The following is a 24,804-nucleotide window of genomic DNA, read 5'->3' on the forward strand; positions in this document are numbered from 1 at the left end:
CAATGTATTATTACTATGAATTAGACTGCTATCTTGTACAAAAACACTTACTCAATCGTTCTCAACCAAGTGCACAGATTTGAAGAGACATGTCCTCAATAAATATTTAATTTAAGCAATATTCTGTATCTCTTCTTATTACTTAACTGTTAGATTTTATGAGATAAAGGTTGGGAAATCCCTGCCATGAAATAGGCCTCATATATCTGACATCGGCTCGCCTGATTTCTAAATATTGGCATCGGCCAGAGAAAAAACGATATTGGTCGAACTTTTAACATCAAGAATTGATATTTATTTAGAATTACCTTTCACATTCATGTTTTCAAGATGATAGTTTAAATGTAATTCTCTAATAGTGAAACACACTTTACGCGTTACGTCAGAAATGGATATTTGACCAGAATCCAAACCTTGTTATCCTGTTGCATAACATAAAAGGTTGTACATGAGCCTAATTTTTTTGCTCATTATTTCATATCATTACCAATTGAGCTGATTTTGTGTAGCAAGATAATTGCCCCCAATGCTCTAATCATTGAGACGCATCAATAAAAGGGCAGATCAGTATGTAAAGCCCCTCGAGGACAAGTGTCTGAATATATCCCCCCTTTGACCGCCACAGGCTGCTTTGAGAGGGGAACCGATGGTTTGCCTGGGGCTTGTTTGTGATAATAATAAACCTGTTTATGAGCCCAATGTTTTCTTACACAATTAGTGTGCAGTTAGCATCCCCGCACTGCCAAACACTGAATTTCTCTTCCATAAACAGGGTGTTGGGGCTTAGTATTGTATAAGGGGCAAGTAGTAAGAGCATTACGTTTGTGGGTGTATGGATTAAACTTCACACACAATCACACAGTCAAGAAATCTCTCGTCTGGGAATCTGTGAATGAGTCGACCAGAGATTGTGTAAAAAAAGGACGGTCCTTTCACAATGCTACGCTTTTGTGGACGGTTGCTGTTTATTCTGAGTTATTTCAACCGCCTTGTTGCATCAGGAAACTATTGGAGTTGTAGACGAACCAAAACATAAGCATGGTCGGTGTCATTGAAGATTTATGAATGGCTGGGTTTGAGTCAGCAGCACGGGCTGGAATGAGAATCATGCCATTTTGACTGTCATAACATGATGGATAGATAGAGCTGTTTAGTCTAGCGTGGATCCATGCCGCCTTATGATAGCTGCAGTTGTTTTCAGAAGCCTCTCATCTGTCAACTGTCTGGCTGTTGAAAGGGTAAATGACACTGAGCTTTGTCTGACAACAGCCCAACTGCAGATGAGGGACGGAGCTTGTCTTCTAACCCTCGTTCGATATACATCAATACTGACATCACACTGCCGACGCTCAGGGAACGCGTCCCCAAAATAGATAGGAGTTATTTAAAGGTTTAGTGTTTAAAGATCACGATAGACCCCTGAGAGTGTCTCTAGGCCTCGACACTTTTATTTGACATCGTTTACTTTTTTGTTACATGTCTTCTTGTCACTTTCAACTATATATGTGAAACGAACGCTTCTGTCACTAAGACAAATTCCTTTTGTGTTTAAAGCACGCTTGGCAATAAAGCTCTTTCTGATCTGTTTAATCTGATTGGGTGACCTACGTGAAAGTGTATAATATATTTTCAATTTTGTGCTTATACTGCGTTAAGAAGTTCTCTCTTAGGGTTTAACTTTCTTAAAGAATACATTTGTTATTTGATTTTCCGTTACATTTTGTCTGAAATATTGTTATACAGTTGTAATAGTGAACCCAGTATTGTGCATCGTACCGTAAGATGAGACCCCTAACAACCAGAAACATATTTTTTCTGGGTAAAGAAAGCATCACTTTCATTTTCTCACTCGTTTCTCTGGTATTTCGTAACTTTCTGAACTATGGCTGGCCGCCATAGTCTCATCAACGAATGGGAAAGACTGCAAACATAGAGTTATTGCAAACCTTTGCTGATTTGTGATATTTTCAATATATATCAACCTGACTGGTAGACCCCGTTTGTCATAGCCGACAGAGAGAATTATGCTAGATTCATTCAGTAGCCACACGTGATGCTTGCTAACAGATTTTGCTGTTAGAGGTGTTATAATAACCCTAATTGGGCTCTTCCAGGTCTGCGGCTGCTCAGGTTGTGGTCTATTTGATGTCGGTAAAGTGTTTATCACAGGGCCAGAAGCCTCATTTGTTGACTCTCACACCGTGACTAGGGTTACTCAGCTGACCACTAAAGCAAATGAGCTGGTCAGCAGTGTAATTACGGTGTATGGGTTTTCACTTGAATCCAGCGGTGTAGCCGTTTCAGGTTGAGGGATGCACACTTAGAGCTCCATCTTGATTAATGTGTGGTTTAACAGACACATTTGTCTTGTTCGGTTTCACATTGCCTAATCGATGTAGAATTATGGTACAGCGAAAAAGTTTGTCATCGCTACGCTCTGTATGATGTAATAAGGAAGTACATGAAGACATTAATCTTAGCCAGATTTCAAACGACATGTAATTTGGTAGTTAAATATGGTAGAGATGTTTGATCGTTCTATTTAAATGCAATAAAAAAGACATTTTTACATTCTTCAGGCGTGTAATGAAATGCTCAGCTTCCGATTTAATATGATACATGATATTAGGTTCACAAAGGGATTTGAAGAAATGAAACCTGAAATTCTAATTACAGATTTATTTCCAAATAATTTTTTAATAGCATTCATTTTTTATTAAAGAAATGACAACTTTCAAGTATTAATTGAACCTTCTGCATGTAAATGAACAAAAGTGTATGAAAAATATGTGCCCCATACTGAACAAAAGCGAGACAAATTAGGAATGATTGGGAAACAGTGCGTCACCGAGAACTGTAGCCATGGTGGTCAGGATTTTGGGTGTAACAGCACTCCACGGCAAAATTAATCCAGCGAAAACTGAACTAACAAAAAATACAATAATCCAGACGTTACGTGAGGAATGGGGACACAGAGAGTGTCAAAATAAAGGTACCTCATATAGATATTTTACGTGTGGTATCAAGGCATCGAATCATTAGAAAATGAATTGATGCATCGATTCATATCCATGTATTGTTACACCCCTATTAAGAGATAACTTATTAAAGCCGTGAAAGCAAAAAATAACAACAAAAAATGAAAACCATAGATCCGTTTGCTGCTCAACCAATAGAATTAAACAGTCAAAATTCCATAAAGCTACTATACATACTGTACAAGTTATATATAAAACATTTGACCCAAAATATGCCTGGTGATGTATGCGTGTGTTTACTAGAATAATCGACTAATCATTTATTCTTTGTGACTTTCAGTTTCACCCGGGAAAAACTCTGCCTTCACCAGATTCAGGTACCGGAAGCAGTAGAGCCAAAAGCCATCACATCCCTCTCCGATTCAACTCAATCACCCTTGGACCGGACTTCGAGATCTTCAATGGACCAAAGAGATCTTAACCGTACATCCCGGCCGAAAGGCAACGAGGAGTTCTTCTCCACTGTAACCACCATCAACAGAGCTGACCTCAGTGAGGTCGGTCTTCTCGCCAGTCCGATGAAGATCCTCCCTTTACCCAGCGAGCAGCAGCACCGTGACGAGGATGAAGACCTCGGCCTGGGAAAGGACGTGGGCGCCACCTACAACGCGGGGGGCGAAAGATGGGCACAGGGAGATGGGCTGGACGATCAGGAGTTCTCCATCAAGGAGGCCAGTTTCTCAGAAGGCAGTCTGAAGTTGAAGATCCAAACAACCAAGCGGGCCAAAAAGCCTCCTAAGAACCTGGAGAACTACATTTGCCCTCCTGAGATCCGTATTACTATCAAACAGCCTGGGGAGCAGAAGGCTGCCAAACATGGCAGGAGCAGCAGAGGAGGGAAGGAGGAAGATAAAGGACCCCCCAGAAAGAGGGTTAGTGTCACCTTTTAATGTTTAAGGTTTCCTTGTCCTGATTTTGCTGTGTTGATGTCATATTGTAATACTGCTAAAACCAGTTTAAACTTTAGGCTATATTAGTTGTTTTTGGTGCAAACAGTTGTGAGAGATAGAAGTGCAATCTGTTGACCATGCAAGCCATTATCAGATCATGAAATATGGAAAAGATATATTTCCATGCACTTCTATTAAGAAAATATATGTGCTACACAACTACATTGGGACTTAGGGTCTTAATATTCATCTCATATTCCAAACCTGCATGACTTATTCTCTTCCGCAGAAAACAAAAATAATATATTTTGAAGAATGTTGATAATCAAACAACATTAACTTTTATTAACTTCCATTGTACGGACACCTAACCACTGAGACATAACTAGATTGATCTTAGTGTTCTACATATAAAACGTGTCATATTCAGGTTTTGATCGACTTGAGGTTGAATAAATGATGTGCTTTATCTGCCGACTTTTAGCTTTAATTTGAGGGAATTACAACAGTTTGTATATGTGCCTCCCACTTTTTAAGGGACCAAAAGTAATGGGACAATTGGCTGCTTAGCTGTTCCATGGGCAGGTGTGTGTTATTCCCTCACTCTCCCATTTACAAGGAGCAGATAAAAGGTTCAGAGTTCTTTTCATGTGTGCTATTTTGCATTTGGAAACTGTTGCTGTCAACTCTCAATATGACATCTAAAGAGCTGTCACTATCAGTGAAGCAAGCCATCATTAGGCTGAAAAAACAAAACAAACCATCACAGAGATAGCAAAAGCTTTAGGTGTGACCAAATCAACTGTTTGGAACATCCTTAAAAAGAAAGAACGCACCGGTGAGCTCAGCAACACCAAAAGACCCGGAAGACCACGGAAAACAACTGTGGTGGATGAACGAAGAATTATTTCCCTGGTGAAGAAAACACCCTTCACAACAGTTGGACAGATCAAGAACATTCTCAGGAGGTAAGTGTATGTGTGTCAAAGTCAACAATCAAGAGAAGACTTCACCAGAGTAAATACAGAGGGTTTACCACAAGATGTAAACCATTGGTGAGTCTCAAAAACAGGAAGGCCAGATTAGAGTTTGCCAAACAACATCTAAAAAAGTCTTCACAGTTCTGGAACAACGTCCTATGGACCGATGAGACAAAGATCAACTTGTACCAGAGTGATGGGAAGAGAAGAGTATGGAGAAGGAAAGGAACTGCTCATGATCCAAAGCATACCACCTCATCAGTGAAGCATTGTGGTGGTAGTGTCATGGCGTGGGCATGTATGGCTGCCAATGGAACTGGTTCTCTTGTATTTATTGATGATGTGACTGTTGACAAAAGCAGCAGGATGAATTCTGAAGTTTTTCGGGCAATATTATCTGCTCATATTCAGCCAAATGCTTCAGAGCTCATTGGATGGCGCTTCACAGTGCAGATGGACAATGACCCGAAGCATACTGCGAAAGCAACCAAAGAGGTTTTTAAGGGAAATAAGTGGAATGTTATGCAATGGCTAAGTCAATCACCTGACCTGAATCCGATTGAGCATGCATTTCACTTGCTGAAGACAAAACTGAAGGGAAAATGCTCCAAGAACAAGCAGGAACTGAAGACAGTTGCAGTAGAGGCCTGGCAGAGCATCACCAGGGATGAAACCCAGTGTCTGGTGATGTCTATGCGTTCCAGACTTCAGGCTGTATTTGACTGCAAAGGATTTGCAACCAAGTATTCAAAAGGGAAAGTTTGATTTATGATTGTTAATCTGTCCCATTACTTTTGGTCCCTTAAAAAGTGGGAGGCACATATACAAACTGTTGTAATTCCTACACCGTTCACCTGATTTGGATGTAAATACCCTCAAATTAAAGCTAAAAGTCTGCAGATAAAGCACATCTTGTTCGTTTCATTTCAAATCCATTGTGGTGGTGTATAGAGCCAAAAAGATTAGAATTGTGTCGATGTCCCAATATTTATGGACCTGACTGTATATAGGGCTGTGCAATTAATCGAAAATTATTCGCAATCGTCAATTTTGGCCTTCATCAATTAGAAAAAAAAAATAATCGAGGTAAACGATTATTGTGCCGCATTCCATTTTGCAAGGATCCTCTCTTTTCTTGTAGTATAAATCCACGGCGCACACCTTTTCTTTACAGCGGTTCAGCAGTGCTATTTCTTTACATTTCTTTTTCAGTTAAATTCAGAGTTTAAAAGCAAAGTTTGTACTATTTTCTATGTTGTTTTAAAGGTTAATGAGTAATCGTGTTAAATAATCAGGATCTCAATGTTGGCCAAAATAATCGTGATTATGATTTGGTTCATAATCGAGCAGCCCTATTTGTTTATGAGCAATCCCTTTTAGAAATGAATTCTGATTCAATTAACCTTGCAAGCTTGTTTCTAAGCAAATGCACATTTTATGCACATTGTTTCCGACGCTGCCTTTTTATTGATATTCAGCCCATGCTTTGGTGTCTGTGTTTCACATTTATTCTGGTCGCTGATGACACGATTGCATTTTCTGGACCGTCAGTTCTTTGGTTGCCTGTCAGATGAAGTGTGTCCAGTCTGCGCTTTTGAGCAACGTAACAGCTAGTCATTAACCTTTCGTGACATTTAAACTCTGTGAGTTCATTGACTTACACGTGGTCCAAATATTTATATTAGACTGCATTATACTCCATGATATTACTATACCACAGTATTCTTCAAAGGTTGAATGGAAATATCATTGTGCACAATTATGGTTATCGTTCACTACTATGGTATTTTTACAGTGATATTGCCATGTATATTTTCTTTGTACAGTGTTACATCTGCAGTTAGCTGCATATTTGCAAGGTGAGCAGAAGTTGTTTCAGGCAAATTAGTCAGTGTCATATGAGGTCATATTTTGTTTTAGCTTACCACAGCATATTCGTTTTGAAGTTTTTTTAAACAGATGTCACTTTCCATCCTCTGGCAGAAGAATGAAGGACTGTTGTAAAGAATGAGACGAGAGGGTGGTGGTACCACAGTCTGTAATTTGACCATAATTAGGGAGAAAATCTGAGCTCACTGCCTCAGAGAGCAATAAGCAACATCAGCATCTTTCAGTAAATGCAGCGCAGGCTCAAATTGTTTCCCTGTTTTTTTTTTCCTTTTTGAGGAATTTCTGGCATTGAAACGACTTTTAATCTTTACGGTAATCTCTTAGGGTATGAATTATTTGTATTGCAATGGCAGACTGGCTCCCGCTGTTTCGTGTGATGCGCTTTTAAAAGCCCGGCCACGTCTGCCAAGCGCATTTGACTTGATCCCAACAATTGATGGTTTGATTATCAGCCTTGAATTTTGTATGTGGCTGCATGTTATCTGATTTCCCCAGGGATTTCTCTTAGCCCGGGGAGGAAGGACGCTGTTGCTGCGCAGCCACAGCCGGGCGTCTAGAATTTCTCTTGTTTTCAGGCCACGGAGACGTGCGGTTCTAGGGCAGAAGAAAGGGAGATGGAGAAATCAGAGGAAAATAGAAGAAGCCTCAAAGGCAAACGGCGAAGTAAGGCGGGAAGCTGAAGTGCAGCTGTCTCCTTCTGGCAATCTCCTCATTGACCACAGACGCGGTGTCAAAAGGGCCAAAAGAAGAGAACAGAAGAGGTGGCCTCACGCCACTGTCTAAAGTGTAGCTGTGTCTATAGAAAACCGCTCCAAAGGGGCAAAGAAAGCAGCACCCATCCCCCAGACACTCTACAGATGGAATGTCATTCACTTTGAGGAGGGATGGTGCCACAAACTCCCATTTAAAGGCACCAAATCCCATTCCATCCTCTACGTTTGGAGCTCAGGCGTCAAGCCCAGCACCTCTTGTCATCTCTCGGTTACAAGCGGCGTGGGGTCAGGGGTTAGTGCGTAATTGAAACCAGCCAGTACTCGCTGAGGATAGGGGCTTACATCAACCCTCTCGGACGGCGACAGCTGTTTGCTGCCTCCTCCATTCTTGGCCGTAACCTTTTTTCCCCCTGCTAATGTAATCAGAATGCCGAGGCCATTGCAGTTAAGACAAACCGGGAACTCTGATGAATTTAGTTGCTTCTGCCCATGATCTGTTCTGCGCTTCAGGTTAAGCATCGTTGTGGGTTGCTGCACTGGAAAATTTGTTTAATGCAGCAACTTTTCCTCACCCACACAATGCTGTGAGCACGCAGCCAGGAATAGATGGCAGGCATCTCGCCTGCGTTGTAAAAGAACGAGTCTGGATGTGCAATTAGGCGGTCGGAATATGCAGAGGTCGGGACACACCGTGTTTGGCGTTTCCATTAGGACTTAACCAAAAGGTTGCGCAAATGGCATCTATTATTTTTTCGTCTTTAGTGGAAAAACATATTGCTGAAATGCTTATATAATTGTTCTGTGCGCACTTAAAGGGCTGGTGGAAATGTTTCTGAATGACAGTTGTTAAAGAGACGAGTCACACAAAAAAGATCATTCTGTCTTTTTTTTCACTCCCAGATTGCCTCTTCAACTTTTCTCATCCCATTTATCATGTTCAAACAGAGGTTATCGGGAAGTCTGATCATTCTGATTGGTTAAATTGTTGGCATCGGCTTGGTGTGTCCGGCCTTTATATTGCGTGGGCCGCGGTGTCGTATAGTAGCTGCGCGTCCACTGAAGCCTAGTTGACTTGAAGTCTATAATGTATTTGTATCCAGTATCACCCCTGTGGTTTAACAGTAGCGAGTTCATTGTGATGACAAGCCAGATAGAAACCAGATCAATGCATGAGCGGGTGCTCTCCGAGGGGCAGACGACAGCGATCTTTGCCCCGTCACTCTTCCGTGTTTGACGACAACACTTTGATTGTCAGCCATTTCCGCAGGAGTGGGCATGTTCATCGGTGCGCGTATGACAGGGAGAACGAGGGCGAGGCTTCGGCGACTTACACCGTGGGGGCCGGGCAAATCATTTCTGAGCTGAACTAGTAGGCCTGATCCAACCTCTTTACACATTTGGTTAAAGAAAGCCACTAAGGAGAACTTCCTCTTCGAGCAAAGATGGCAGAGAGAGGATAAGACGTTTAAAAGCGGTGAATTGTGTAGCAGGGTAAATGCAGCTTTTGTGTAGTAATGATCGGGGAGTCTGGCAGGGAGCAGATGGGCTAGCTCTCTGTCTCATTGTGTCTAGCTCTCTTTTTTTTCATTTTGGCTGAACTAATATGCCAGATGGTGGCAAAGAGGAAAGGCCAACAAGTGAGCCAGGGCATATGGGGAGCCTGGTTAAAATGGGACCCTACTGCGGAGGGGGATGGGCAGGAGATGTGTGATACAATAGCAGGTAATTAAGGGAAGGACTTGACTTCGCTGCCGTGTCTTTGTGCAGGGCAAAATATTTTTCGGAAGACCTGCCATCAGCATCTGACAACACTGCTGTACTTCACATCTTTCTGCTGGTTTTGCTCAATCATGCGTGATTATTTTCTCAACGTTCGCATCTGTGTTTGGGCCTTCATTAGGCTGTACGGTCTATGATTAGTCGACCATCCGGGGTTCGAGGAGGCGCTCTGACGGGCATCAGTCGTGCGGCATTCTCATTATTTTTCGTGGGCGGTGTGGTCAGTGCTATTAGGGGTGAGAGGTAGAGGAGCCCTGGCTTTTCTTTTTTTTATGATATTTGGGCCAAAATGCAATAATATTTTGATGCTTTTTAGGTTTAGCGTATTTTGATTTAGGGTCGTTTACAGTAAACATTTTTTCTAGTGTCTTAAAAACCATGCAGTTTACCACACTGTATTAAAGGGATAGTTTACCCAAAAATCGCATAATTTACTCACCCACTTGTATTTTCAAATGTGTATGACTTTCTTTCTTCTTCAGAACACAAAAGAAGATATTTTGAAGAACATGGGTAACCAAACAACATTGGCACCTATTGACTTCCATTGTATGGACACAAACCACTTAGACATTTCTCAAAATTTGAGAACTTGTTCCACAGATGAAGGAGTCAGAAACAGGTTTTCAGTGATATTTTGGAGTGAACTATCTACCAAAAAAAACAGATTCTTGGCCTTTTTTGGCTATCCCAATACTTCACTTTAGTGTAGATTGCATGATAGCTGAATCAGGCTGATGTGTGTGTTTTGTCTGTGTGTGTTTAGTAGGCCTATATTAAAGCTAGGGTTAAACCTCCTATGAGACTTCTTAGTCACTTCAGCACCTCAACATACACACCCGGGCTCATCACTCAGGGTTACAGCCCATCAACTCTGTGTCTGTGTACACAAGCTAGCGCTCGTTCACCCGCCAAAAGTCTGCCCTTCATTCCCACATGCATAGCTCACTCCTGTGATCTACAGCCATGCTTCGCTCCAGCTGACATGTGTATCATATTTTTTGGCTTGTGTGCAAACCATAGTTGCCAGTGATATTTAAATAAGAAACATTGACTATCCGTGCTGTCATGTTTTTTGTTTGTTTGTTTGTTTTCCCCAGTTAGACATTTTTCTATCGACACCATCGGCAGGAACCGAATTTTGGGTTTAAATCCATTTAGGAATCTGTGAGGTGCGATAAGGAAGACCCTTTCAAGTGGGTCTAAACCCCAGCCCTCCCATTGGGCGCCGGTTTTTATGTACTAATGACATTGGCCAATCTCTTATCTGAGTGTCACACAACCCCTGCTCCTAAAGCTTCATTACCCAGCGCCTGTGGAGTCATCCTTTCATACAGGACTGTAATCATTAGGAGCCGGTCCAGTGTATTCACCAGAAAATTAATTCAACATCAAGCCGATAGGAGACTCCCCCGGCCTCTTGATGTGAGGTATTTATAACAAGCTATTTGTCATTGGGGGAGTGTTGGTGGTGACCGGGGAGGAAATTGTGGGCAGTTCGGCAGTCAAATAAAAGTGACCTCTGTGTGTGTGTATGAGATTGTCAGAGCAAGAAAAAGTCCCTGTATGTGGTTTTACTTCCTTTTATTTAACTGCTGGTTTTCGTTTCAGAGACGCTCATCTCAAGTCGTGTGCCATGTGTAGCATGTTTCAACTGTTTAGAGGTTTATTATTTAGTTTAGAAAAAGCTTTTTTCCTACATGAGCATTACTGTTAATACATTTTATGGTCTTGAAACAGAGACATTTATAGCCATGGGTTTCCTCAGGAGTTTTTAGAATTGTGTTTTTTGATTTAGGAACAACGTCAGGCCTGTTTTTCGTACATTATAAGTTATAGATCTACCTCGGTTTTTAATGTCTGCTGCTACATATGAAATACAACTTCTGACTTGTAACTTCTACAATGTTTACATGTCGTTGTTGTGTGCATATAGCAAAAAATAGGAACGTCTTTTCAAGATATAAAGCGATTAACTATAGACCACTTCTGAAGACGTAATCAGTTCCGGAGAAACTTCCTGTTTGTTTTTAACACTGCACAATTTAATTTGTGAACAAAATGCAACCAACTAAACATTTATAACTATCTCAAAATGTAAATTTTTTTGAAGAATTATAAAAATAAAAAATAAAAAAAGTCAGCTCTTAAAGGAATTTTGTCAATATCGTTTCTGTGTCTAGAATTAATGTTTAAGAAATTTTATTTTTATAATTATTGTTACGGCTATTGAATGGACCTTCTGGGTTGGCCTACAATAGCAACCACTCTAAACACCTTACCACAACTGCATATCAACCTCCTAAGAACTGCCACAAACGTCTTAGCGACTGCATAGCAACCCCCTTGCAATCAACCACAACACCCTGACATCATGCCAGCAAGCAGTTTAACTCGGACAGTTCCCAATCACAATGTTTTCAGAAAAAATGCTTATTTAATTTGAACTCTTCATAACAAATCGTACAATATTTGATATGAGAATTGTTCTGTTCCTGGTGTTTTTACATCGTGGAGGATTTGTGACTTCTCACTGTGGCGGTTTTGATCTGTCATGACTCTTCTCACCAGCTGCCAGCTAGTGGTCCCTGTCTTTGTTTTTTGGGCCATTGGGCTGGAAGAGCTTTTTTTCCTTTGGAGAGGTATGGGGGTTGGGTTTAGACTGAGTCGCTATGATTTACTACAGCTGAAAGACCAGCTGCCCCTCTCCGTTCAGGCTAACCCTCCTCCTCAGACATTCTCCCATTGCATTCGTTTATCCCAGACCCGGTATACATGAAGTAAAGATATCACTATTAGGACTGGTGCTAAGACTAATGAGATTTATGTATTGGCCGAGGAGTTTGGTTGGTTTGATATGTGCGTCTTTATGAAGATAGATTTTGAATTGAGCAGATGGTCATATTTTGACCTGGTGGACAGGTAGGGCAGGGAAATGGGCTTAGTGTATGGTAGGGGGAGAAAAAGACCAATTTGAGATCGTGCAAATGATTTGACGGCATGAGTCAGCCAATAACCTCGTACGGAAATTGAATTTAAGGGCCATTTAGCCAACAATGCTACATCAATTATGTGTCAACTAGGGATGCACCAATATTTAATATTTGGCCGATAACCGGTAGTTTTTAAACTTTGGAAGCCGATAACCGATATATTGGTTGGTTGATATACAGTATCTAAATATTAATATAACATTTTCTGAGACGGGAAATTATTTTTTCCACCTAAAAATCATATACCTTATTATCCCCCTTATCCCCATCTCTACAATATGCATCGCAACATTCTTGCATCGCCAAATATCGTACTACGAAGTATCCTTACAGCCCTAGCAGTAAGTGAAAGATTATGACAGAAAGACAGCACTGTACTGGATTTTTACTGTATGTAGTGTGCGTTCAACCAGAGGAAATTATTTATGATTTGTCAGCTATAATATATCAATACCGATAACAATAAAAAAAATGCATCCCTAATGTCAATTAAGAAACATCAAGTATGTCTTCGTATCTGTTGAGCTTTTTTTCACATGTACTGTACTACTATGTAAGTAGTTTGGCAATACTGAAACCGTGTATAGTCAGACTGATGGTCTATGTTGACTGTGAGAGACAGACGTGGGTCATGGTTTACACAACTGGAATCTCCCCCTGGTGAGACCTTTACATTTTGGTTGGTGGTTTCTATAAACAGACTGTTGCCAGCCACATCTAATCCGTGAATATTTCTGCTACGAGCGCCGCACCTCACGTACACACAAAGAATATCATTTATTCAAATCTGTACACAGGACTGTGTTTCAAGGCCTCTCGTGGCACTCTCACAGTCATTCGGTTGTGTCTATGCCAGTGCTGTGGGTGAACTGTACACATGTGCTCTTCTTAAAACATAAGCAAGCTTCACTTTACACAACACCATCACACTGCAATATCATCCAAATGCGTAACTTTCAGGTATGGATCTATAGATCACGGGTCTTCTGGTGGGTCGCGAACCAAGAAAACACTGGTAGACGGCAGGGAATCATACGCCATTTTTATGGAGTTCTGTGTTGGGTTGTTAATTGATGTCAATGTAAAGTCATGAAGCAAAACAAGTTGAAGAGAACCACTGTAGATGACTCTGCTATATTTAGAACTGAGACTGTAAGGCCCAAGTAAGTGGTGTTATACTGGCAACTGCTAAAGCAAAGTGTTTTACATGTCTGCAGTCATTTTGTTTGGCTTTTGGTCTTTGATTGATTGGAAATCTGAAATGAAGTTACCAACAGGACAAAATGCAAGTTATGCAGGTCAACTTGAATGGTAGGGATAAGAGGAGACTGGAATTGATGTTTGTCATGGATTTGTATAGTTTACTATTGAAAGGACCAATTCTTAGGATCTGCTCGGGCAAATGAGCATTTAAATGGCAGGAAGATTGTAAAGTAATATTATGCACTAAAACTAATTTTTCCAATTTTAACTTTTTATGTCTCAAAGACTTTTAGTTTTACGATGAAAGAAATGAATATGATAACTTGATTATAGTTTAGCGTACAGAAGCCCATTGTACTAGGTTTGTATAGTAGTGTATAGTGACTGTCAAGTTCATGTCAGTGAATAATGACTTAAAATTTCAGTCCATTCTTTATTCATTCTCATGGCTTTTATTCTTTTATATGAAATTTAAGAGCAGATGGTAACACACTTTCACACTAAAAAAACCGCATCCAAGCTCATTTTTCATGGAGGAACAAATGTTTTAAGTTTTGAACAGCATGGGTGGTGATTAAATGAGGAGAAATCTTTGGTGAACTGTCCTTTTAAGAAAATAAACAATGAAGGACTTGAAAGAGCTAACAGTGTCACATCCCACATAATTTACTGTATTTAACTCTTCATTTCGTATTCAACTGTTCATTTACTTATAGACAATGCGGGTCAGAAGTAGCCACACCACATCAGCGCTGTTTATTATCACTGCTTCATGGAACAAAAACGTGCGTTTAGCCACAGTTTCCGTTAATATTGCCCAGATGTCAAATTACAGTTTTGGGACTAGAGAAATGCCCAAGGAATGTGGGAGGGCACCGGCTTACGGCCTCTAATGTTATTGGCATTCTCTGGAGGAGTGGATTTATTTTACACAGAACTGCACTTTTCTCTCCGTCTTAACATGGATTGCGTTCAGGAGGAGGAGCAAAAGTGGATATGGCCACCAGATTTTATATTAACAAATTACATTAGCTAGACTTCCTGTCGAATAATGGCAAGTTACCGTGACTCACATACCTGGCAAACGTACCTTATGGAGAGCCGTGGCACGAAGACACGCATGTGTGATTGTCAATCTAGAGTATACAAAGATCCATGTTGACGGTGTTGCCTTATTGTCTATATGGCGATTCACTACCGCTATTCACCCTTCCAGTCCACTACATGCTCCTACCACACTCAATTGCCCTACGCACACTTTTGTGTCACTTGAAACTAAGTCCCTCTTCATTGATTCTGATCCTGTCTTGAACCTTGTAATCTCTTGATGTCAGATAGCTTATACAGCATCCCACATTGAACTTTGCTGTAAGAGAACTTTCCGCAACTTATCTCGGCAACTTTTTTGGAGGGTGCAAAACCTCTGGTTGAGAAATTGTATCAGGAAGACTGCAATAGAGTTTGATAGCGATATCTGGGTATGCTTAATCTAATATCATTTGGTCTTTTTCAAAGATCTTACTCAAACTTTGTTTCTTGGTCATTCTGTATTTTGAGGTATGCGTTGGGTGTAACACATACTGTGGATCAGTACAGATATCTGGATTTCCCAAGGCACCTGGTGACCGGAGGTCTGTCTGCAAAGGATTTGACGTATGAAAGCGTCTCGCTCAATCATTCGAGCATCGGTTACTCTGTTAATGGTTCTGATAGACCTCATAGCTCAGCACTCCCACCCTGAAATAGATTCTGAAAAAAGAAACCGTGTCACTATTCTGGGTCGTCCCGTGAATGTGACCCTCAGTTTGCTAATGGCTGCATGTGCTGAGGGCGCGACGGCCGTCTCATGCAGACAGACATTTGACAAAAGCTTGTAGCTTATACCTTTATTGAGAACTACCCATTATTGATGTTTGTTCACCTATGATGAATTAACAAGCGGTGAAAAAGGGCTGTTCAACTATTAATCACGACTAATCACATCCAGAATAAAAGTTTGTGTTAAGAATAATCTATGTCTGTGCACTGTGCATATTCATTTTAAACATATGCACATACATGTATTTATTTAAGAAAAATATAAATTAATTAAATTAAATAAATTAATCTTTATATGTAATTTTAATTATATATAAATATTAATGTATACAACATTTATATACATACTATGTGTTTATAAATACAAAATAAATACCCACAGTGCACAAACATATATTATTATGTAAACACAAACTTTTATTATGAATACGATTAATCGCGGTTAATCATTGAACAACCCTACTGTGAAAGTCATTTACGCAGGTGTCGTTAAACAACTATTTTAGCATGAAGAGGGATGCATTTCTTGGTACCTCCTGGGTCACAGTTTACTTGTATGTTTGTTTTTAGAGAATTTTGAAGTTCCCTTCTGTTTATTGTCCCGTTTCGGTGTGTTATCCAAGCCTCACCGTGTCCTCATGTTGGACTACCTTGTTCCTGTTTGCCGTTTGATTTGGACTTTTTATTAATTGTATCCTGGACCTTCATTGTTTTGCCCCCTTGAGGGAAGGTTGATGTTTAAGACTTGTTTTAATTTGTTGTTTGCCCCATCGTGGGTCTATTTATTAATTAAAGTCTGTTTTATTTTCAACTGCTGCATGCGTTTGGGTTCTGCTTTCCACATATCCTGACACATTACCCTTTAAAACAACATAGAAAATAAAAAAACTTCGCTTTTAAACTCTGAATTTAACTGAAAAATAAATGTAAAGAAATAGCTCTGCTGAACCACTGTAAAAAAAAGTGCGCGCTGTGGATTTATACTACAAGAAAAGAGACGATCCTTGCAAAATGAAAAATTTGTTTACCTTGATTATTTTGTTTTTGTAATTGATGAAGGCCAAAATTGACGATTACGATTAATTTTCGATTAATTGCACAGCCTTAGCTGAATTTAAAAGAAAGAAACCCATTGACTTCCATTGTATGGACACAAAACCATTTAGACATTTCTCAATATATCTTCTTTTGTGTTTCACAGAAGAGACAAATACAGGTTTTCAACAACATAAGGGTAAATAAACGATAATAGAATGAATTATACAGTATTTAAACGAACCAAAATTTTTATATTTTGAGGAAACGTTCTTCAAATGGAATAATTCAAGTAGAAACAAAACACATCACTAGTGTTCAGTGAACTGTGCAGCATATGAGCAAGAAGCACACTGTAATAGAAAAGTACCCTACCAAAGCAAACTTGTGTGGGATGCTTATGTTTTAGATTAAGTTGTCTTGCCCTTTTCTTTAGAACTGTTTTTAGTTTTGAACGACTCATTCACGCATGCACTCATTTGAATTTAAGCCTTATTGCTACATCAGAGCTTTGCATTGCGTCCAAAATCAAGTCTATATGACCATATGGGTATTTCTAATGTACGTTTTGTTTTTGCATACTGAGATTTCAGACACACTACTTATTTTGCATTCTGACTTTTACATACTGTAACCTATGGAACGCAGGGATGGAGTTGCTAATGGCATTCTCTGACAACTGAACTACAGGAACACAGTATGTTTAATTAACTGTTATTAGTATTCATTACAAGAGCTTTCTGAGGCATTTTGTTTGTCTTCTAAGCAGGTAAAGGCGTTCTCCACAATGAAATGCTTATTATAGTGGTATATTGTGTCGTTTTCACAGACACAATCACACATTATCATTCATTACCGATCTGAAAAAAGAGCTAAACGTTTGCAGACAAGTATGTAGCGAGTGTCTCTTCAGCATAACAGCGGTTTGTTAATTGGGTCTTCAGTAAGAAGCAGAGCCGTGTGTTGTGAAAGTGTGTTTCCTGCCTGTGCTGATGCCTGGAGGGCAGCTGCCTTTGGTAACCACAGGTTCTCCTCTGAGAGCCTTTGATTTGGTCAATATAGTGAGCCTAGTGATTTCAGAGAGCCTCTCTTGTGTATTGGTTAGGATTATGGAGGTTTGGGAAACCTCATGTCTGGTGAGCTAGAATGTAATAGTTGAATGTACGCTTTTTGTTCCCAATTAAAGAGCTTTTTGGGACTAATCTTTTCCTCAAGTGCTTACTAGCTGACAGTCAAGTTTGATAAAGTGTGTGTGTTTGGTCCTTATTGTCTTTATTTCTGTGTACAAATGCATGCACATTGATTGGATCAGCCCAACAATTCTTGCAGCATGTAAGCGTATACCAATATCAAATGTTTGTGTCCGTAGTGTAGTATTTTTTGTTCTTATCGCTGGAAACTTGTATCCTCTTTTGTTAAGACAGCGTAACAGTTGTTGTTAATGCAGAACATTAAAATCACAGAAACAGGAATGCGTCACATGTACTCGAAAAAACGAAATTTGTCATATCCGGTAAATCCTAATAGCAAAGCTAATGTTAGCCTAGCAAAAGGTTGAGGCCATGTTTACACAATGAAAAAACTTTGTAGTTGTAGCGTTATCAAAACGATCTGCATTTACATGGATCCAAGAAAACGGATAAAAACGCTGTAGTATGCACGTCAGGCCAATGGACAGTGATGTTGTTGTGTAAAGAAACAGGACCTGCCTTGGCACACACACATGCACAGTTATAAGCCAAAAAGTGTTGTTTAATACCGTTGGTCAACCTATATGTGTGTTTAAAGCCTGTCAAATGTAAATAGTGTGTCTCCGCTGGTCTAATTGGTGCCACGTTTTGCTGGGGAAATGTTAATACATAGTCGAGAAGCGGGAGCTCACAGTACGGGAAGCCGCCATATTGTTTCGGCTGTGCTTGTGCGGATGAGAGTGTAATACGCATGCGGGTGACGTCATCGTTTTCAGAAGGTTCTGTCTTGCATTTAACATGGAAACGAAAACGACAGCGTTTTCAAAAGTTAGCGTTTTTAGTCCCCTTAAATGCTGTTTCCGTGTTAACGGGCAACCAAAATGCTTAATGTTTTAGCGTTTTCAGTTGAAAACGGTTTTGTGTAAACGGCCTCTTAATTTAGCTTTTATCCCCCATTGTAGGTTATTAATGTTACAGGATGTATACAATTTCTATACATTTGAATTTGAACAAGAACATTATGCGTTTATAAGGGATATGTTGCTCAATGAGGCCTTATTTCAGTGCAAAATGTTTTTTAAGACACTAAGTAATTGTAACATGTGAGTGTCATACTTAATGTCTTGAAAAAGTGTCTAATTGATTGTTTCATCACACCTTTCGCTGGGTAAATGGAGACACCGAAGAACTCAAAACTCGGCATGACGGTACAGTTGGAAATATACTGAATAAATGAGTGATATCAGGTCCCGGTGAGCGACAGTATAGCCGCGGGGGCCATGTGGCATATTGACTTTCATTAGATCTCACTTGAAGTGCAATTGAGTTTGTCAGTGAAATGCGATCGGACCCATCAGCTGTCCGCTGGAGATTGTCCCTGCTACCGAGATGTTGGCGGACACGGATACCTTTTCACAAAGCATTTCTTAATTTCCACTCTCTCTCTCTCTCTCTCTCTCTCTCTCTCTCTCTCTCCGACTCCCATTCCCTCCCATTGTAACAGACCTCTGAAATCTTGTAATTAATTGAACCAGCCTGTGTCATCTCAGGATGTGATATGAAGAGTTCATGTTAAAATAAGGTGCTTATTGAATTTGTCTAATTCATTAGAATTACAAAAGCATTACAATGTGGTACTTGGCTAGAGTTGTGGTGTCAGATGGTAATGCAGCAGTACATTGATACAGTGCCATTGAGTTATAACCATATTCGTGTCTTATAGTGCTTTCATGATACTCTGGGGTACTAGTTTATAGATATTCTTAAAGGCCAATGTGAAATTTTTTGAAGGATCCATTGAAAGAAATGCAATATAGTATTAATAACTGTCTTCAGAGGTGTTTAAAGACCTTACATAATGAAGCGTTATGTTTTTATTACCTTAGAGTGAGCTTTTTCCATCTACATACAATGCGGGTCCCCTTACATGGAATTGGCCATGTTGTTTCTACAGTAGCCCTGAACGGACAAACTAGTCTACAGAGTGCATTACTAAATACATCTCCTTTAGCAAAGAAGTGAAAACGTGACGACATCTTAGTTCTGTGGGAGGCGTGAGTGGTGGAGTGATTTCGTACACAGGACTTTTAAGGATAACAAAGTCATACTTAAACAAAAAATAGAATTTTGATTTAATGACGACTTTAGGTTTTTAAATTTGAGTACTAAACCATTTTCATTGTATTGGTTTGTACTGGTGGTTTTACTAGGATAGACATACATCAATATAATATTGACTATTGTTTTGAATTTAATGGCATAAATATTCACAATTTAGCACTAACATAATGTCTAGTGAGAGCAATATGTCCCTAACACATGAGACATTGTGAACTTGGAGCCTTTCTTTTGGCCGGAGGAAAGTGAATACTCTCAATGAGGTGCTTAATATGCAAAAGTTGTCCTCAAAGATGAACAATTACTGTGGAGGCCTGAGAAGGGGCAAAAGCATGGTGAACAAATGAAGAGAATAGTGTTTGTGTTGAGTATTTTGTTAGTGTGACACCAGAGGTGACCCTTCTGAGTATTCAGTGTCAGTCTAATTGTGAGGATAAAACAGGGAGAGCAAACCAATGCAGTGGCCCTCTCAACCAGCCCGGAGCCATGAAAGAGCCCCTTTATTCCAAGGGCCGCGCTCCGTTCATGAGAAACTGCAACTTTGCCTGTGAACCTGGACTCGCAGCTATCAAAGTCCCACACGCTGCAGAACCTCGCTGTGAAATAAAATTGTGTTGGTAAACAATGCATCTTTTGAAAGAGGTTTGTATGTCGGTCCAGAATCGGTATACGTTTATTTAGTTTAGGAAATGGATTTTGATTTATTCAGGGATTTAAACGTTTGATTTCCAGGCCAGTGTACCAGTGTAAAGACGTGAAAAGGTCAAAATGATCCCTTTGGACTGTGATGTTTATCCAGGCTCTGTGGGAGCCGTAGGTGACGGCTAACTGTACCTTTTCACTGGGAATGGTTTAGGTGTCCTTGCAAATCCTTCAGTCCCATGTGGGATTAGAGACATTAAACCCTATTTCCCACTCTCTTCTTTCAAAGTGCTGTGTCTCGCTCTCTGTGGAATGCTACTTTAACATGACCTTTCACCCAGACGCACAATGGGGGGGGGGGGGCATGTATGCGTGTGTGCGGGTGTGTGTAATGTGACGTGGGTGGTTCGTCATGAATGTGTCTCCAGGTGAAAGTACAGTTATCCTTTATTATATATATATATATATATATATATATTAGTGCTGTCAATCGATTAGAAAAATCGGATTAATTGTCTGTGATTAATCGCGATTAATCGCACAAACATCTACGTTTTTAAATATACTTTTATATTCTAATGATTTCATATTTAATCTCCAAACAACAGATTTCTTTAACAGCTTAATTATATGAATGAAAGCCAACATATTGATATTTGTACTGCAACTGATGTCTCTAATAAATGTATTATTTTTGTAATATATTTTAACATTAATGATAGCCATTCAACAGTATAATCGAAAGCTATCATGTCTAACAGGAAGGAAATTTACAAAACGTTCTCAAACACGTTACAGTCTTTAATGCTAAATTCTAATTTAAATACAGAAGAATTCTCATTAATGCTACAAAACACATTGAATTTCTCTTTTCTTTTGTTCTTTGATTAACATCAGTGGCAGGAGTCACAGCAGCAGGTTAAAGAATACGGCCCCTTTAGGAGCTGTCTCTCTACGCAGATCTGACCCCTCTCCCATTTTTTTTTACAATTCCTTGCATTGATTTAAGATTTTATCTTACATGTTGAAGTCTGTGCTTAGGAAAATACAAAGGCTTTCTGGCAAAATCTTGTGACAAATGGCCTGTGATTGTACACCAGACTGGACTGCCGTCATGTTGGTTTTGCCGTTCTTGACAGATTTCTTTTGTCTGGAGCCTATGGTTCATTTTTATAAGGGCATTTATTGAGAATTCTGAAGATCCCAAGTTAGCACATGCATATTTCTGAAGATATGCACACAGAATTTGATGAGAAGAATCCAAATTTTGATTTCAAGTATCCGATTCCTATTCTTTTAGATTCTGATCCAAATTCCTAACCTATTGATTCCAATTCTGAATTAGGATAGATTTTCGATTCCCAACCCTAGTTTTTTATTAATTTTGCACAAAACATCTTAAAATATTGACTTTCCTTTTCACTCGACCTTTTAATAGGTAAAGTTATCTGGAGCTTTGCTTTCTTGGATAGAAGTGACAACAAACAAGTGAAGATCCTGCTTACTAAGCTAATGTTAAGCTTAAAGTAGCCGCAGTCTCAAACACAATGCCCACAGACCACCCACACTCCCTTCACTGACCGCCTGACGCATGTTACACGTGAAACTGGCTGCTCAAGTCACAATCTGACAGCTCCAGGAGTCACAGGAATTTATTACTGGATTGGGCCAGAGTGGACCAAACTTCATGCTGATGGTCAAAGGTCCGACCGGGTCGGTGTCATATGCCATTACTGCTATTTCAAGGTTATTTCCACAGCGTGTGTCAACTAGCACTCCCTATATATTCTCTGGAAACACGATTATGAAATATGATGAGCAGTCGGGTCATCATTTGGAGGCACTTAAACTATGACTGTGCAGGTTTGGCATCGATCCGCTTGTACATTAATGTGCTGACTTGCTTTTGAGAAGGTGGACTCATTGATTTCATTACCAAGTGACACTTTAACATCCGACCCGTTCAGATCATTTGTCCTCGCATAGAATCCGCCGGATCATGTTTTGTGGATACAGATTTCAGCAGTAGCTTAAGACTCTGTTTCTCCTTTTGTCCTGTATGCACAGGTGCTGGTGTGCTTCTGTTTTTTGGGGGGTTAGATCGATATCGAGTGGAAAAAACAGCTGCTTGGGAGCCAAGTGTTCGCTGTCACAAAGCAGGCATTGTTCGGTAATTTAAGGATTAAAACTAAGCAGTCCTTTTTATTGGTTTAAAGTAAACCGTTGTACCCGAGTAAATTTTTTTTGAGTACCATCAGTGTGACCGAACGGGACACAGGGTTTGACGGGGGTCCATAGATTCTTACATTTTTCAACATATAAATTTGTGCATGTGTGAATAATCTGTTCTCGGTTGTCGGGAATGCCATTTTTTGCATCATTCATCACCTTTACTTGCAGTGGCGCTTGACTAATTTGTCTCATAGCTTGCTGACTTTGCCTTTCTAAGCAGGACATCACCAAAGCTTCAGCTGAAAGAGTATTTTAATATACACATAATCCAACCAAAACAAAGACAATACCAGTGTCTACAACAAGATTTTGCGAGACTGCCGCTAGATGATGTTACATGCTTATTATGCACATTATGCGCAACGTGATGGCATTGTGTTTTGCAATCAGACTCGGCACTTAACTGTTACCTGTCACTGTAATAAAACTAAATGTCCAATAAAATTCATATTTTCTGTTAATGTTGTCAGGTCATGTAACAAATACAGCTTAATTATAGTAACTTATCCTGACCATGACATTGTCTGACAAAATGAAATAATCGGTGGCTATATGCTGTGATTTTGACTAGATCACTTTATTATTTCTTTAATGCAACCCAAAGGCTCTGTCTGAGTAACAAACTTACGTGCACATTTACAAACTAACTCTGTTCATTCATGTTCAAATGTCTAAACAGTCAGTAACAGTGACAGACGCTTGGAAACAATGTTTTGTGCGGTATGGTCAACTGAATGCGCTGCTTCTCTCTACCGCTCACATGCAGAGACGCAATCCTGTGCCGTAAAAGCCGGACATCGACCTCGAGGGGCAGTACTGACGATATTTTTCGACTCAATGATTGCTAATTTTTATCCAAAAAGTTGCTAGATTTGACGCTATTCACTTTTTATGAAGCCGCAAAAGGGGTCTGAATGTCGCTAAATGATAAAGTTGCTAAATTGGCAACGCTGGATTAAGTTATCTCAAGTACACTTTTTACATCTACCACATAGGGATGTAACGCTTACTGGTTTAATCGTTTACCGTGATAATATTGTCCAACGGCTAGTAACAAACAAAGTTATCAAGAATATAACGTCAAGAATTTAACTCCGTTCAGCTTGTTTCTTCTGCTATGAGCCCAGATGTCACGCCGCTTTCTCCTGGGTCCTAAAGTACACCATTTCTCACAACGCATGCAGACAGGTGCTTTGCAGAATTGTGTTGTGTTTATATGAAAATCTGATTTACTTACTTAAGATTGTGTTTAATCTCGAAATTAGAACTCAAAGTTTTACATCAGTACTTGACATTTCCAGAACATGTTAATAAAACCGTGATAATGGTGTTCACTATAACCGTGAGCTGAAATGTTCACACCGTTACATCTTTAATACCACAACCCGTTTACCGTAAGTTAGAAGTACCGTGACAACTGTGCTGTCCTCGCTTAAGAAATCAGTCAGACAGCAAAAGTGGAAGGGAGACGCCTCTCAGATTTTGTGTTGCTATTGATTTTAAGTCTCTTTAGTGATAGGCTTTACCCATTTGTCAATACTCCCTGCTTACAATTTGAGGAATGAATCCAGCACTACCATTGGTCGAACTCTGCTTTTGCTTTATTTGACTACTGTGAGTGCACAGGAGAGTCACCAGGTTTTTGCGTACTCTGTCAAACTTTGCTGTAGTTTTGCAGCAGGTTTACCGGTAACTTACTGTAGATTAAATTTACAATTTAGTTTTAAACATAAACTTACCTTGTTCTATTTCTTTCATGAAACAAGACTAAATATCTTCTTGTTGTGATGACATGTAAATGTATCATAATTTAAGACGTTTAAAAAATTTAAACGCGACCTTTTCTGCATTGTTGTTGTGCTAATGCCGGTAATGAAACCAATGTCGTCTTATTCTATTTGAATCTCAAAAGTCAAAGTGTTTTAATTTTGATTAAAGTTTAACTCAAATTGAAAACAGTACTAATACGAAAGTACTACGGTAAGTTATCGGAAACCTGCTGGAAAGCTACAGCAGAATGTTACAGTGTAGTTCAGAGTAAAAAATCGTACTAGCGTACTTTGAGGTCAAAATGTGTTCCCGCTGCTAACAATGCGTACAGGTTGGCAGGTCTGGCATTGATGGTTACTAGCAGGGTATACGAAAAAGTAAATTCTTGAAAATATTCTCATCTTGTTACACCACAATGCAAAGATTCACAGAATTGCGCACAGTTGCAGAAGGATCTACCTACTGTGCGATCAGACACAATCGTCAGGAACTGATTGTCTATTCAGAAATCTA

General features: G+C 39.7%; 1 protein-coding gene across 1 annotated transcript in view; it reads left to right on the forward strand.

Moving 5' to 3' along the window:
• setbp1 (SET binding protein 1) overlaps positions 1-24,804 on the forward strand; it is a 50,891-nt gene that overhangs the window by 6,211 nt on the left and 19,876 nt on the right. Inside the window, exon 2 of the mRNA XM_079485907.1 lies at positions 3,319-3,910. Coding sequence (XP_079342033.1) covers positions 3,440-3,910 — 471 coding nt within the window. The 5' untranslated portion in view covers positions 3,319-3,439. The remainder of the gene's footprint in view (positions 1-3,318; positions 3,911-24,804) is intronic.

The sequence above is a fragment of the Barbatula barbatula genome, assembly GCF_947034865.1.
Source record: "Barbatula barbatula genome assembly, chromosome: 2".
Lineage (NCBI taxonomy): Eukaryota > Metazoa > Chordata > Actinopteri > Cypriniformes > Nemacheilidae > Barbatula > Barbatula barbatula.